We start from the raw sequence: 15,450 nt of genomic DNA, 5'->3' as shown, positions 1-15,450 counted from the left end.
AAATTGCCGAAGTTTTTTGATGACGGAAGATATATGCAACGACGTTGCTCATACTTCGTGACGTACTAAAACGTTGTGTGATGCAGAAATCTCTGCCTTCGCTGCTTTTGCTATGATAGCGTGGCGCTTTTCCTGATTTTAAGTGAACACACACTAAAATGATTAATGACATTCCTGACTGATGAACTATCTTGAATCAAACACCGTGTTTGAATAGTATGAATAAATTCTGAACACTACAGGAAAGGATATCCAGGTGAGACAAATGTTTTAGGGTTACCCACAACATTGGTTCACAACGACCGACATATTATAATTGTATGGAGGCGATCCTTCATTTAAAAAAAAAAAGAGGCACATAAAGCAATTAGATGTTCACAGAAGTACTATTTGTTAATCAGTAAGTCCTCTGCATAATTCAGCTCTCGTCATTTATATCTCACATATCAGCTCTTCTACGCTAGTAAACAGCTTTAATCACTTGGAATTCCACGTTCTTTACTTCACCATTATACACTTTTTCCGATAATTCTTAGTCCTTGGATCGTACTAATCCTCATTCTTAAATATTCAGTGCCCAGAAAATTTCACGGCAACCGTTCTTTTCTCCCTCCAGTCACCTTCCATCAACTGACGGATCGTCTGATTTTATGCAAATACTCTCTCTGGGCATATCACCAGTACAACATAAAACATAGGTATCTTACAGATACATACATGCAAACCAACATTAAATCGAGGTAACGAAGGTAATACTTATTTATGCTTCTTCTGATCTAAGACGACACAGGATGCAGCGCAAGTAGCTCTGGAATGGAAGGTAAACCGAAAAACAAAAGGAACAGCAGGATTCATAGCTATACTCTCTTTATTTAAGTTCAGAACTCGATTAACAATCACTCAATTTAACTGGTTGTAATGACCACAATAAATAACAAATTTCATAAAGCAATCAGTGAGAATTGCAACAATTGATATCAGCCCTCAGGGAAAGTAAACATGGATACTCTGTCAGCCCCTTTATGCCAAAATTACTATAACATTGTATCTCACAGACAGTATCAAATTCAAATTGCAAATAAAATTTACAGCGAACCACAGCCATGCTGAGACTGCACTTACTTACGGGGCTCAAATAATGAATGTTCTCCCTTTACAAATAATTAAAGTTCATAAAAGTCCTCTAAAAATTTAAAAACGAACATATGACAGAACAATAAAATAGTTAAATACACCGAATCATCGGGGTGACATAGTTGCTCATTTCCCCACGGGGTGATATAGTTGCTAATTTCTCCACGCCTATGACCAAGTTATACAGGATCAATCTAAAAATAGTTTTGCTACTGCAAGGCAAAGAAATGCAATTTCTCCCAAATTTATCTAAACTGGAAATACAGAAATAGTAAAACGATTAATAAGTATTAACACTAGAAGTAGCCAATCTCAAAGGCAAACTACTAGCATGTCTAAAAGAGTATTATCACTAGCATACCTAAAACATGAGACTTAAGTTCGTACAATTTTCCTGGCCACGGCAATGAGTAACCAAACTGTGATTCTTGAAGTTTTCACGGCGTACTGAATATTCTACGAGGTTTCGGGATTGCAGCCGGATAATGTTCACTTCTTGCCACAATATTTCCGCTAGTGGCGGACACTCACCTCAACATGGCTGTATGGTTGCCAGTCGAAATATTGTGGCGAGAAGTCGACATGAACCGACTGCAACCCCGAACCCCATAGAACAACTACAATATTCTGACATGCAGTGTGAGGGTGAATTAGCCATGCACAATAGGATTAAGAAATAGTCATTTGCCCTTTCAGGATTCAGTCACTACCATCGAATTTTTAAAAAACATTACAGGAAAATGTCACAAGGTATAGAAATTTAGGCTGAGGTCCCACCATTAAGGTGGAATAATCACTCGCTTCATCAGGAATGATTCCGTGATGGCGCCACATATAACAGCCTATTGGCGGTAGAAATCGAAGTAGCCACCTCTGTAAGAGACTGAGATTGGCCATACGCAAGCGGTAACAAACTGGACAAAACTCAGTCACAGGCATACATAACAGGACCACACATTTATCACGCTTCGGTGAGTACCTGAGAAAATCCAGGGCGGGAGTGGACACAAGCGTTAGTGGGCACAGCCACGCGGCAGCCAGTCACGCAAGCAACTGGCGGGCAGGTAATGACGCGAGCACACAAACGCGGCGCAATGGCTCAACAGCGCGAATAAACAAACCGGGCAGACCGGTTTAGCTAACACAGGAAAGACCTCAGAGCCACCTGCAAGCCCACTCATGTACCAAAACCAACGTCCGAATTCGAAAATTTTTGGCAAACAAAAAAACTCAAATTCACTCTTGTCATTTAAAAAACACTATAAGGTAAAACAGCCACAGCTCCGGTAAGAATTCATCATTCATGACACAGATGACTGTATGAACAGTAACCACTCTTCAGCTTATCTAACAGTCATTAATTCAAAACATGCCCTCAGTCGTGTTGCATCCCTTGATCCTTTTATAACTGCTGGAAACTTTAATTCATTCGTAGGATAGCCACGCAGCAACAAGGGCAATGAAGATCTGCCATTAAATCAACAAATTAACACAATGACGACAGGCAGCTCACCACCGCAGTTTAGCACAACGAGTTCACTTTAAATTGGGAACGCATAAATTAGGAACACATAACATCTTCACTTCATGTTTTTTTTTCCCTTCTTCTTTCCTTTCTAGAAATCCTTACCCCCAAGCTATGCATAGCACAACCTGAGCGCAACATCGCACTCATTATGGAGGGATGCTGACTCAGTTTTTCAGGATAGCAAATCTGAAGTTGCGGTACAGAAAACGGCCCAGAGATCACCAGTGTGTGTGGTGTGTGTCTGTGTGAGAGAGAGTTTGTAGTGAGTGAAGTGTTATGAAACAATGTGTGTATAGAGTCTGCAGTGATTGATAGTGAAATATGAGTGAACAGTGTGGCATTACATTATTTAATAAGTTATTTGTAGGAAAAGTATTGTATACCAGGTGTAAATCTAATGATTGTCTTTAACTAGAATTCTGTAAATATATGTGTATTAAATTTATCTAGAGTAGTAAATACTTTGACAAGTCCTATACCCTTGTAAAAGAGATCTACGGATGAATAAAGTTGCTGATACTACTAATACAGCCTGCTGGGGCACGTGGTCCCATTAGAAAAATGGTTCAAATGGCTCTAAGCACTATGGGATTAAACATCTGAGGTCATCAGTCCCCTAGACTTAGAACTACTTAAACCTAACTAACCTAAGGACATCACACACATCCATGCCCGAGGCAGGATTCGAACCTGCGATCGTAGCAGCGGCGCGGTTCCGGACTGTAGCGCCTGGAACCACTCGGCCACAGCGGCCGCTGGTCACATTAGAAGTTCTAAACACAAAGGGCTTACAAGATGAGACAATGTATCAGAAATACTACGCACAAGCAACATTACAGTTTATAACATCCCAGCTTCCTCAACCACATTATAACGTCCCAGGACTTTCTGCACCAAATTATAACATTTCAGCTCCTCAACACCAAATTAAAACGTTGCATTAGGAGGTGTCTGCTTCGTGCAAAAGGTCTTGAGATCATATTGACGACAACAAGTAATTCTTCATTACAGACGTTTATTTACAAACAGAACTGACAGACTTCACAGACTCAACAACTGACTCTCAGAGCTAACCGCACTGCATATCCCAACTGGACTGGCAACTGACAACTCCTAGGTGTATTAATATCTTTACAAACAATGAGAGTCTTTGACAATGTTTTGTTTATAATACGATAGCAATTCACGACTTAAAACTAAATTAGACATTACAGAATTTTAGTACAGATTAAAGTAAGTAAAAGGATCAGTACATATAAATTCTTACAAGCATAATTTCCAAATAGATTTTATAACATTTTTCTACCAGCTTCTGGATAACCTTCACCAGATTTGTACCGATGTTTCCAGAAATATCTTGACATTTGATTCTGGATATTTCTTGAGTGATTTAGAACAACTATTTATATGTAAAATGATTTAAATTGTGTTTCAAAACGTAAATAAATCTTTTTAGCAATATTTCTTGATACAAATCGTCTTTCGAAATTAGGTTATGAAACAGTTTTCACAAGTTTTCGTATTTTTGCGATCATAATATAGAATTTCTCCATAGAAAGTTCCAGAAGCGTACATCAAACTCTCATTCACAGACCCTCTCTCTAGCTGGCGAGTCTCCAAAAGTATCTTGTCCATATTATACGAAATAATTTAGCTCAAAACCGATAATTTCCACAACTAATCAGAGCCACAGCAAACAGTGAGTCCCTCCTTTACAAAATGAAATATAATTACAAAATTGAATGAAAATAGGTTACTAACACTAATATATATTTACATTAATTCTATTTTTGTTCTTGCTGTGCAAAATGTCCTAATATTGACACAGTACAATATTTAAACATCACCAAAGTTTCCCTTTACATTTTGCATATCTGTATCGACATCCCCTAAAAGTCTACAGTATCGAATACTTCAATATGTCCCAATATGTCCTGTAATGTTACAGGTTCCGCCAGAGTCACTTGAGAAAAAAACCAGTCATTAGTAACTGTCGAGGTAAGAAAACACCGTCCGGTGTAACGCATTAGCTGTTTCTCAGGGAAGACGCGGTAATAATGAAATGTCGTGTGACGAGGGCCTCCCGTCGGGTAGACCGTTCGCCTGGTGCAAGTCTTTCGATTTGACGCCACTTCGGCGACTTGCGCGTCGATGGGGATGAAATGATGATAATTAGGACAACACAACACCCAGTCCCTAAGTGGAGAAAATCTACGACCCAGCCGGGAATCGAACCCGGGCCCCTTGGATTGACAGTCGGTCGCTCTGACCACTCAGTTACCGGGGCAGACGGAAGACGCGGTCAGGACCCGCTGCACGTCATCAGCGTAGCCGCGGCGATTCTGCCCCGCTCTCGTTGCACGCGCTGCCAATTTGCGCTGAATCCATCCCAGACGTTGCAGCAGGCAGGAGAAGTCTGCTGTTCAACGATGTCCGTTCCTAACTGCCAGCAGCTCGAATCCACACCTCCCGCCTCCGCGAAAACGGGCAGCAGGCAACGGTCACTGTACAAATATTTGCGACTGCACGAATTATTTCTCGCATACCACCTTTCTGGTCCTCACTGGCTGGCCTTATTACGCTATGGCACTTAAAAATAGTAAAACTGACATTCGAGTGAATTCTACCAAACAATTTTGTGAATTTTAAAGCCAAAAAACAGACAGTTACATCATTGTGTTCATGTAGCCTTCTGACTAAGAAACTACTGCGCTTCTAAGGGCTACGTTTTGGTCGAACTGCCAACGTAATTAGTTTTAGCGTAATGATTACGAAAGGCATTTTTCGTTATTTACCCTTGCAGGCGCTTTTACATTGATGATGTTAACACAGTAGTTGACAATGCTGGTGGCGTAATAGTCAATTCAATGGAGACCAAAAAAGCTCGAATATGGAGAATAGTTCATCTGATCTGAGTTTTTGTACAGTGGTAGCAGTAAGCGCCAGGAACAACATACATGAAGTTCTGACTGGTGAGGGGTCAGTACGGGGTGGAGGTGCGTTTGAAGGTCACTTTTGGACGTTTTTCTTTAATAACTTGAAATCTGTGGCCTGAAGCGAAAACGTATATACCAGTACAAAATTTAACTACATTTCCTACAAAAAGGTCGTGCTCATTTTTGTTCTGTAGGACTAACAGTTCGCGCATAGCGAGGGAGAGAACATGAAAATCTCGCTCGTGGTTTACGAAGGCCAGCTATAACATTGTGGGCTACATAAAACGACAGCGGTAGGGGCAGCTGAATCGCCCTATATTAATGAAGACGCCACGAACATTCCATCACACCCTGCCCTACCCCCTGACCCCTTGCGCTCTCTGTCTGTCTGTCTCTCTCTCTCTCTCTCTCTCTCTCTCTCTCTCTCTCTCACACACACACACACACACACACACACATACATACACACATAGTCACACGAGCACACACACTAAGGCAATAAAGGAAGAATGAATTGATTGTTGGTGTTAATAACGATCATCCCCCTTTACCTCCTCTGCATTACTGCAGATGACGTGTCACTGGGCACATTTGATCTGTGCATGCAGTACACGTGAGGCGCCTAGTTGTTTCCACTGCACTGTGTGGAATACGAAGGTTCTGTTATAGTCCACTAACCTTCTATCTTCAGGTTGATGACCCCAGTGCAGAAAACAGCACGAAGGCGTAGGTTCTGTATCTTGAGGTTGAAACTGACTTCTAGCGAGGTTCTGTTCTCAAATAATGTATCACTTCTTCGGGATGCCACTAGTGTATTTTAATATAGCCACACGAGACGACTACAAGATCTTATACAACACCTTCTGATACAGCAAAGTACATGATCAAACACAATGTTTACGAAAATGTATCTTTACACTATTTGTGGCACGTGTCTGTGCCTCATGACTACCGGAGTGAGTCTTTTAATACTGAATACTGGCAAGCACTTACTGTTTCAGACAACATGACTGTGCATCTCGACTGCCTAATCCAGAGTGACGAACAGCCCGAAATACTTCGCGCGCCATACCAGAAAAGAGGTGACCCGAACGCTTCCGAAGTGCTTCGTCTGCAATTTAGTCTGTCTTTTGTTTTTGATTTAAATTGTTTATAATAATTCTAAACTGACTGATTGATAGTCCGCTGTTGAGAGATATTTATATTAAAACGTGAAGTCATTCCAATGAGTAGTTTAACTAACAATAATAACTATACTTTAACGTTTTGGCGCCCTTGCTCCGAACACAGCAGCCAATCATAGAGCAGTAGCATTATGTGGGCTGTCTTTCTCACGGGAATGGTACTGAATCTAACATCTCTCACATGTACCTCACACCAAATTTCGCCATCTATATACTTCTTGCATCTCCACTGCCCTGGGAACAGCTTCTCGGAGCCTAATATGATGGCTGACTGAGCCAGAAATATTACAACACACGCACGCACACACACATACACTAAGAAAAATAGACACATACAGACAGCTCAGCCTCTCTTTCCCACTTTTTCATCAGTCTCCTAACGGGTTGGATGTTGCCGGAACGATTTCCTCTCCTGTGCACATGACTTCCTCACGGCTATCACACAAAAAGTCAGCGATTATTGTTAAATATATTTCAGTATCTGCCTTCCTCAACAGTTTTTGCCCTCTATGACTCTCTGTAATGTCACTGAAATCATTCTCCAATATCTTAACACATCCATCATCCCACCGCGCAGGGTAGCCGAGCGGTGTGAGTGCCTTGTCATGGACCGCGAGGCTCCCTCCGTCGGAGGTTCGCGTCCTCCTTCGGGCATGGGTGTGTGTTGCCCTAAGCGTAAGTTAGTTTAAGTTAGATTAAGTTGTGTGCAAGCTTAGGGACCGATGACCTCAGCGCCGGCCGCGGTGGTCTCGCGGTTCTAGGAGCGCAGTCCGGAACCGTGCGACTGCTACGGTCGCAGGTTCGAATCCTGCCTCTGGCATGGATGTGTGTGATGTCCTTAGGTTAGTTAGGTTTAAGTAGGTCTAAGTTCTAGGGGACTGATGACCACAGCAGTTGAGTCCCATAGTGCTCAGAGCCATTTGAACCATTTGATGACCTCAACAATTTGGTCCCATAAGACCTTCCCACAACTTTTTTCCCGTCATCCTGTCTTTCTTCTCACCTTTTCCACTAACCCTTTCCTCGTCGATTTTGCTGGGTCTCACTATATATTTTTCACCTTATTAGTCCCTCCAATTTTTCAGTATCCTTTTGTAACACCATATTCCAAACAATTCGTTTCTCTTCGTTTTTCGGTATTCCGACATTCCATGAGTAACTTCTGTTCCATCTGTGAATACTTTGACTAATTCAGGTATATGTTTGATACTATTTGATTTATTTTGCCTATGAATATTCTCTTTGCATCTTATAATCTCTTCTTGAGTCCTACTTACTTCTTGGAGATGTGGTTGGTCTGACGCGACTAAATGACAGGCTGTTTGCATTGTGCCATGAAAGTTTCTCTTCTTTTTATTTGCGGAGCTTCTTCAGTGGCCTGTAGTGCATGGTTGTATTATATATATAATAACTGCGTTATACACTAATCACAGATTTGCTATTACATTACAGGTCGGCCGGAGTGGTCGAGCGGTTCTAGGCGCTGCAGTCTGGAACCGCGCGACCGCTACAGTCGCAGGTTCTAATCCTGCCTCGGGCCAGGATGTGTCTGATGTCCGTAGGTTAGTTAGGTTTAAGTATTTCTAAGTTCTATTGGCACTGATGACCTCAGAAGTTAAGAAGTTAAGTCCCATAGTACTCAGAGCCATTACATTACAGTTTTGTGTTATTCTCGTCTTCTTACGTAAGAAACAAATCTTTGCGGCACAAGTTTCCTGACTTTAAATTACTATTTGGTTTTATTTACGATCTGTGATCTTATGAGTCCATATGTACTATCTGGGGACATTGAACTTAGTTAATCTTTGTACACCAAGTCGTCCAATAGTCTGCGTTTTTGGGACATATTTCAACTGAACACCTCACTTTCACTGTATTTTGATTTGATATGTCTACTGTACATAAGAGGGGCCTTCGTTAAGTAATGCATTTTTTTCTCGGCCAATCTCGGTTGAAAAAGGCGGTATTTCTTGTACGACATCGTGGAATATTCCCGCCTTAGCTACTTTAGTTTCACGAAGTTCCGATGGGCGACAGTGCAATACGCAGCCATCAAAATGGCGTCTGTAATGGAGGTGCGTCCATTCTGAGAGCTGTCATTGAGTTTCCTCTGATGAAACCAAAGCAACTAAGGTCTGCATAGACGCTTGCAGAATGTGTACGGAGAGCTCGCAGTGAACAAAGTCACGCTGAGTCGTTGGGTGAGGCGTCTGCCAACATCGCAACAAGGCTGACCAAATCTGTCGGGTCACCCAAGTGCTGGCCAACAGCACACTGCTTTGACTCCTACAGTACGGGTTCTGCGGACATTCTCATTCGAGATGATCGATGTATCGCAATCAAAAACCTCGCTGCACAGCCGGACGTCTCTGTTCGCAGTACCGACAAATTTGTCTCACAGTTGGCGTACTCAAAAATGTGTGTCCAATGGGTTCCTTGCCACGTAACAGAAGACCGTAATGAAAAACTAAGGACCAGCTGTGCGAAATTGTTTGCGCTTTACAAGGCTGATGATGACAATGTTTTGTCAAACGTAGTCACGGGCCGTGTAACATGGATTCATCACTTCGAACTGGAACAAAAAGGCCATAAATGGAGTTGCGCCACACCACCTCTCCTCCGAAGAAAGTGTTCAAAGCCGCACGCTTAGTCAGTAAAGTCATGATAACGACCTTCTGGGGCTCTGAAGGGATTATTCCGTTTTATTCTCTTCGCCATGCCGCAAAGATCGACTCTGAACTGCTACCCTCAGGAAGTTGATGAAACGACTGCAGCGTGTTCGTCGCCACAGAAATGCAAATAAACTTCTTCTCCATGACAATGCAAGGCCTCACGCAAGTCTCCGCACCGGAGAGGAGCTCACAAAACGCCATTGGACTGTTCTTCCTCATCCACCCTACAGCCCGGATATCGCACATTCCAACTTCCTACTGCTTGGCCCAATGAAGGATGCACTCAGCGGGAAGCAGTTCGTGATGATGGGAAGGTTGTTGACACAGCAAGTCAGCTCCGCGGTCGACTAGTAGAACGTACACGCGGGCACACAGGTCCTCACAGTAACGTGGCGCAAGGCCATCACGTGGAACGGAGACTATGTTGGAAAACAGGGTTCCGTAGCCAGAAGAGTTGGGAATAGTATGGTGTGTTGGAATCCTGAATAACGCCAACGCGTCTTCAGAAAAACTATTGAACGCCCCTAGTAATATTCCCAATCGTCGCAGTGTCTTTCGTTCATCTTCTGTTCCTGTCGTGGTGTCTGTATGCAGTTTAATACTCTTTTGTTTGTTACGTGTGTGTGTGTGTGTGTGTGTGTGTGTGTGTGTGTGTGTGTGTGTATTTGTGAGTGAGGGGAGGGGGAATTAAGTTAATTATTTAGTCTGTTTGTTACTGCTTTCGAGCTTTATTTAGTCCGTTTAGTACTGTTTTCGAGCTTAACATGATCAGTGATTTGTTGCTGATGTTGATTAGGAATTTCGTTACTTTCTTATTCATTGCAAGGGCTCTTTATGTCTAAATGCTTTTTTGTAATATTAAGGGTTTCCTGCTGTGAATGTTTATTCTAACGGTTTCCGTATCCTGTTTCTTGTTGGATGATTCATTTCCATGCTTTATTCGTTGTTCAGTGAAAGTAGAAGGGCTATTTTTATATTTCAAGTGTCTTACGTGTTCTTTACATCTAGTTTTTAAAATTTCTGACTGTCATTCAATTGCTTCATCTGTCATGAATCGAATGAGCAGTTTCAAATATACATGTAAACTTGTGATCAAAGTAAGAATCAACCAAATTGAACGAAGATCAATTTATATTACCACTAATGTGCTCTACTTTATACTTTCATTGTGCTCTTTTTCTATACGCACCATCAATTCTGTCTTTTTGAATCCTGAGTCCAATTATTATGTCTCTAAGGAATGAATAAATATTAGTGATCAACGTCCCGTCAACAATGGGGTTCCCGGGTTCGATTCCCAGCGGGGTCAGGGATTTTCTCTGCCTCGTGATGCCTGGGTGTTGTGTGATGTCCTTAGGTTAGTTAGGTTTAAGTAGTTCTCAGTTCTAAGGGACTGATTACCATAGCTGTTAAGTCCCATGGTGCTCCGAGCCATTTCTTATGGGACTTAACTGCTAAGGTCATCAGTCCCTAAGCTTACACACTACTTAACCTAAATTATCCTCAGGATAAACACACACACCCATGCCCGAGGGAGGACTCGAACCCCTGCCGGGACCAGCCCATTACACACAGAACTGGGGTTGAGTAAGGAGGGGCAAGGAAATCGGTCGAGGTCTTTCAGAGAATCAGCCCTGGCATTCGCTTTAAGTGATTTCGGGAAATCATGGAAAAGCAAAATCTGGATGACTGGAAACAGATTTCAGCCGTCGTCCTCCCGAATGCGAGTCCAGTGTACTAACCACTGCGCCTTCTCACTCTCGTGTACCTCTAGACCAGTGGTTGTTACAAAACATACTTCCCCTGCATTACTCCTCTTCATTGCGGCACTTGCTTGACTGCACACTACAACCCCACTCACAATAGAACAAGTTCGGATATACACACTATACTTATTGTATACAACGCTATAGTAGTCCTGATATAGCTAATGCTGTGTCATGGTGTCTATTAATTAATTTATTTGTTTCCTAGCGAATAATGAAGCAATTTCTGGACTACTGCAGGTACTATCTACAGCTTGAGAAGACATTTTCTTGAGATATTTAGCATTTCTGACGTATGGTCTCACTTTTATCATCAGTGATATCCTGTACGAAGCACAACATATCTGTTCGATGGGTGGACTGCGTGAGGAACCTGTAATCTCCATCACATTTATGTTACTAATAGAAAAAGTAATTATTCATAGATTACATAATTAAGATGAGAGTCTTACGACATTGTGATAACAATAATGATCTTTTGAAAATAATTTAGTCTCGTGACTGAAACAGAATCCAATTGTTTCTTTTTCTTACCCCTCAGAAAATTTTATTTTACCCCTTAGGAGGTAATAACCCCCATATTGGGAACCACTGCTCGAGACTCTCTACTGAGTTAAATAAATGTTTCAAGTATTGCTTCATTTCAACTGAAAAACCACTGTTATCTGCTAACTTCAATACAAGAAACTGCCCTCTTTACATTTCTGCTTCTTTTACAAAACCTTCAGACTCTTTCTTTATTCGACACACAAGTTGAGCATATCGCTTTCTTTTCTTTGGTTTTTTTTAGACTTACATATGGAAGATCTATGGTCGTCAGTATTTTGACTTATTCTGACTGTTTGGCACTGCTTGCCAAGAATACCTCTCCTGTGACAATCTCGAAGAGTAACTCTTGCACTCAACATCGTGAATAATTTGTTGAATATATTACAATATCTGTTTTTCCGTACAGTTTACACCCTCTACGGCTCTCTCAATTACTATGGAAGTCCTTCTATTTTGTCAATGTTTTCCACATGTTCCTGTCCTCGCTGATTCTGTAGAGAACCTCCTCGTTCCATACCTTATCAGTCTGCGTAATTTTCTTACAAAGCACTAAATCTCAAACGCTTCGATTCCCTTCTTTGCCACTTTTTCACAAGTGCGCGATTCTCTTTCGTACACTACTGTGCTCCAGAAGCACATCCTCAAAAATTTCGTCCTTAGTTATGACCTACGTCTGATACTATTAGACACAAGTTTTGCCTCTTTGCCAGTGCTAACCTTTTATGTCGTGCTTGCTTTGTCTGTCACGAGTTATTTTATTTCTAACATAAGAGAGTTCCTTCATTTCATCCAGGTCTTGGATCCCGATTATTATATTAAGTTTACAGATAATCTCATTCTGCTACTCCTCATTACTTTCACCTTACTTCGCTTTGTGCACAATCCATAGTGTGAGCTTAACAAAGGACTTCGTTCAACAGCTCTTGCAATTATTATTCACTATCAGCGGGGAAAGCAAAATAATCGGTGAATCTTATCACTGATCATGTTTCACAGTAAATTCTAATGCCACTCCTAATCCTATCTTTCATTTCCGTATTTTCCTCTAGATGTAAAGACGTAACAGTAGGCAGTAAGAGTGCATGCCTGTCTCACACTTTTTAATCCGTGCACTTACTTCTTGGACCTTGCTCCTCACTTTTCCCTTCTTGGCTCTTGTACATATTGAACATAACCCATCTTTCTCTAAGTTTACTCGTGAGTTTTGAACATCTCGTATCCTTTACGTCGTCGAACTCTTTTTCTAGGTTGTAACCTCCCAACAGAAAAAATATGTATAAAATTATATATATAATTATAACATTCACATTTAGTGCAACCTTCGAACAGTTTATTATTCCGTAACCTTGCAATAATAACGTGCCTAACATCCCAATTAAAAAGTGGGACTCATATATAACCTTTCAGTAATTAACTGACTGTGAATCTAAACTGGTAAATTTGGACGTCAGCAATACTGCGTCATGGCCCTGAAAGATCATTCTGAATAAATTGAAAATTCTTACTCCAATGAAGTCGCCGGATAACTCGTATATATCTGCCCCTATAAGAAATTTTTCTGGCACAGCGCAGTGAAATGCTGGCTGCTAGATTTGTCATGTATAAAAAAGAAACAATATATTTTTCTTTACGATAATTGTGATGACCATGGATTGCAGAAATCAGTAAATTCTTTAAATTCAGATGAATGATTGTCAAAAGTTAATTTTATAAGAAAGATTATTATTAACATATTTTAAAAACATTTACAAGAGGCATGATACAACAATAGTACAAATTTAGTTGTAACAAATTAGATATGCGCGCGGCTGCTTTTACCTCATACTACATCGCTCAGGCACGACCGCCCCAACCGCCCACTGCGAGGTACCACTACTACTGCTACAACTGCTGCTGCAGCAGACACTGCTCCTACTGCAGCCGACACAGCTCTCTGGTCTGCGATTCTATTATAGCTTACATATTGCAGGCAACGCATGAGCAATCCATCGAAATTACATCTGCTCGAGTGCGCTAGCAATAAATTCCGTAGCCACGGACCTCTTACGAGGTCAATAAATCGAATGAACATATCTTTATTTTTTTTTGCCTTGCTTCCATTAGTCGGCCGATGTGGTCGAGCGGTTCTAGGCACTTCAGTCTGGAACCGTGCTGCTGCTACAATCGCAGGTTCGAATCCTGCCTCGGTCATGAATGTGTGTGATGTCCTTAGGTTAGTCAGGTTTAAGTAGTTCTATGTTCTAGGGGACTGATGACCACATATGTTAAGTCCCATAGTGTTTAGAGCCATCTGAACCATTTTTATTTTTTATTCATTTATTTATTTATTCCATTATAAGCGCAATCACACGACTGTCTCTCGGGCGCTTTTACATCTCCTGAAGCCAAACGGGTCCCCAATTTTTTTTCTTTTAAATACTGTGTCCATGTCCCTGTAGATACACATTCCAAACAGAGCCCCAAAACCTATCCCATGCGTTTTTGTACATATATTTCTGTGAGGTATTTGGGGCCTCGTTACAGGTACAACTTACAGGACCACGTGACCTACCGCGGCCTACTCCTTGTGGAGGAGTTCGTCGGCCGTAAGGAGTCCTCGGACGCGTTCCTTCATATGGCAGAGGCGTACGAGTACCTGCTGTACCGAGCCGGCCCCCTGTCCTCCCCTGGGTACCACAGCCTGGCTGGCTTCATCAGGAGCGGCGAAGACGCAGATGATGACGCCCCTGGCTACCCCGACGTCGGCATCTTCCTCTTCGGGTAAGCAATTCGTTTCAGTTTCTAAATTCCAGCTTATAAGACAGCAAAATAGAATGACTAAATCGTGCTCTCGAAGCAAACTTACGGGGATCAGTAGCACCGTCAGTAACAACAAATTAGTTGGTCGATAAGTAAAGTGTCACGACTGCCACGATATTAGCTTGCAGTGAACGAATTGTTACACCGCATTGAGAAACTGTTATGCCTATTATTACTTTTGAAAACCACACTTTGGGAAGTTACTTGATGTGGTGATGAGTCTTTTGTGTCCTTCAGATTAAGAGGCTATTAAATACAACAACTACACTCAATGAAAATATAAAAATTAGGTGCACCAGCTGCAATAATTAAAGTATATCAGCGTAACTGCTTTTACTTGCACCACAGCTAACTTGATTCTAGTTAATAATGGGTTGTGACACATTCAGTATCTTTCCATCCACGTTAAAAAAGAAAACAATAACATACAAATTATGGTAGTATTAAACATGGCCGTTCACGCTTACGCTTGTGAAGTATATTTTATTTATTGCAACTTTAAATATTACTCACCTCACAGGCGCAATCTCAGGCATAGTCGCAAGTAAGGGAACTGTTGTCATTCAGTACTAAGCGTTGGCTGATGGACATGTGTTTATTAATTACCATTATTACCGGATAGTCCATCTTATTTATTCCCTAATTCTAAAATCAACATTTTTGATCTGTGGGAATGGAGATACTTTGCACATGCACTAGTTTAAAATCGTTGATCCAACAAAATTTCCCTGCACCACATACCTATCTTTGCATCTGGTGATGGCGTAACAGAAGAAAACCGGTTCGTGTAATAAATAACAAACACTGTAGAATATTACACCAGTGTTGTATCTTTCATTCATAACGAAAAATTGAATAACAATTCACAGCTTTAAAAGGAAT

The 15,450-nt window shown here is 41.4% G+C and overlaps 1 protein-coding gene across 2 annotated transcripts in view; it reads left to right on the top strand.

The window, feature by feature from the left end:
• Positions 1 to 15,450, top strand: part of LOC126282106 (glucose dehydrogenase [FAD, quinone]-like) — a 230,275-nt gene that overhangs the window by 123,362 nt on the left and 91,463 nt on the right. For both annotated transcript variants that reach the window (XM_049981568.1, XM_049981567.1), the window contains exon 6: positions 14,293 to 14,529. In XM_049981568.1, coding sequence (XP_049837525.1) covers positions 14,293 to 14,529 — 237 coding nt within the window. The remainder of the gene's footprint in view (positions 1 to 14,292; positions 14,530 to 15,450) is intronic.

Source organism: Schistocerca gregaria, chromosome 7 (genome assembly GCF_023897955.1).
Source record: "Schistocerca gregaria isolate iqSchGreg1 chromosome 7, iqSchGreg1.2, whole genome shotgun sequence".
NCBI classification, from domain to species: Eukaryota; Metazoa; Arthropoda; class Insecta; order Orthoptera; family Acrididae; genus Schistocerca; species Schistocerca gregaria.
Note: the sequence above shows the minus strand (reverse complement) of the source record. Positions and strands in the feature narration are given on the sequence as shown.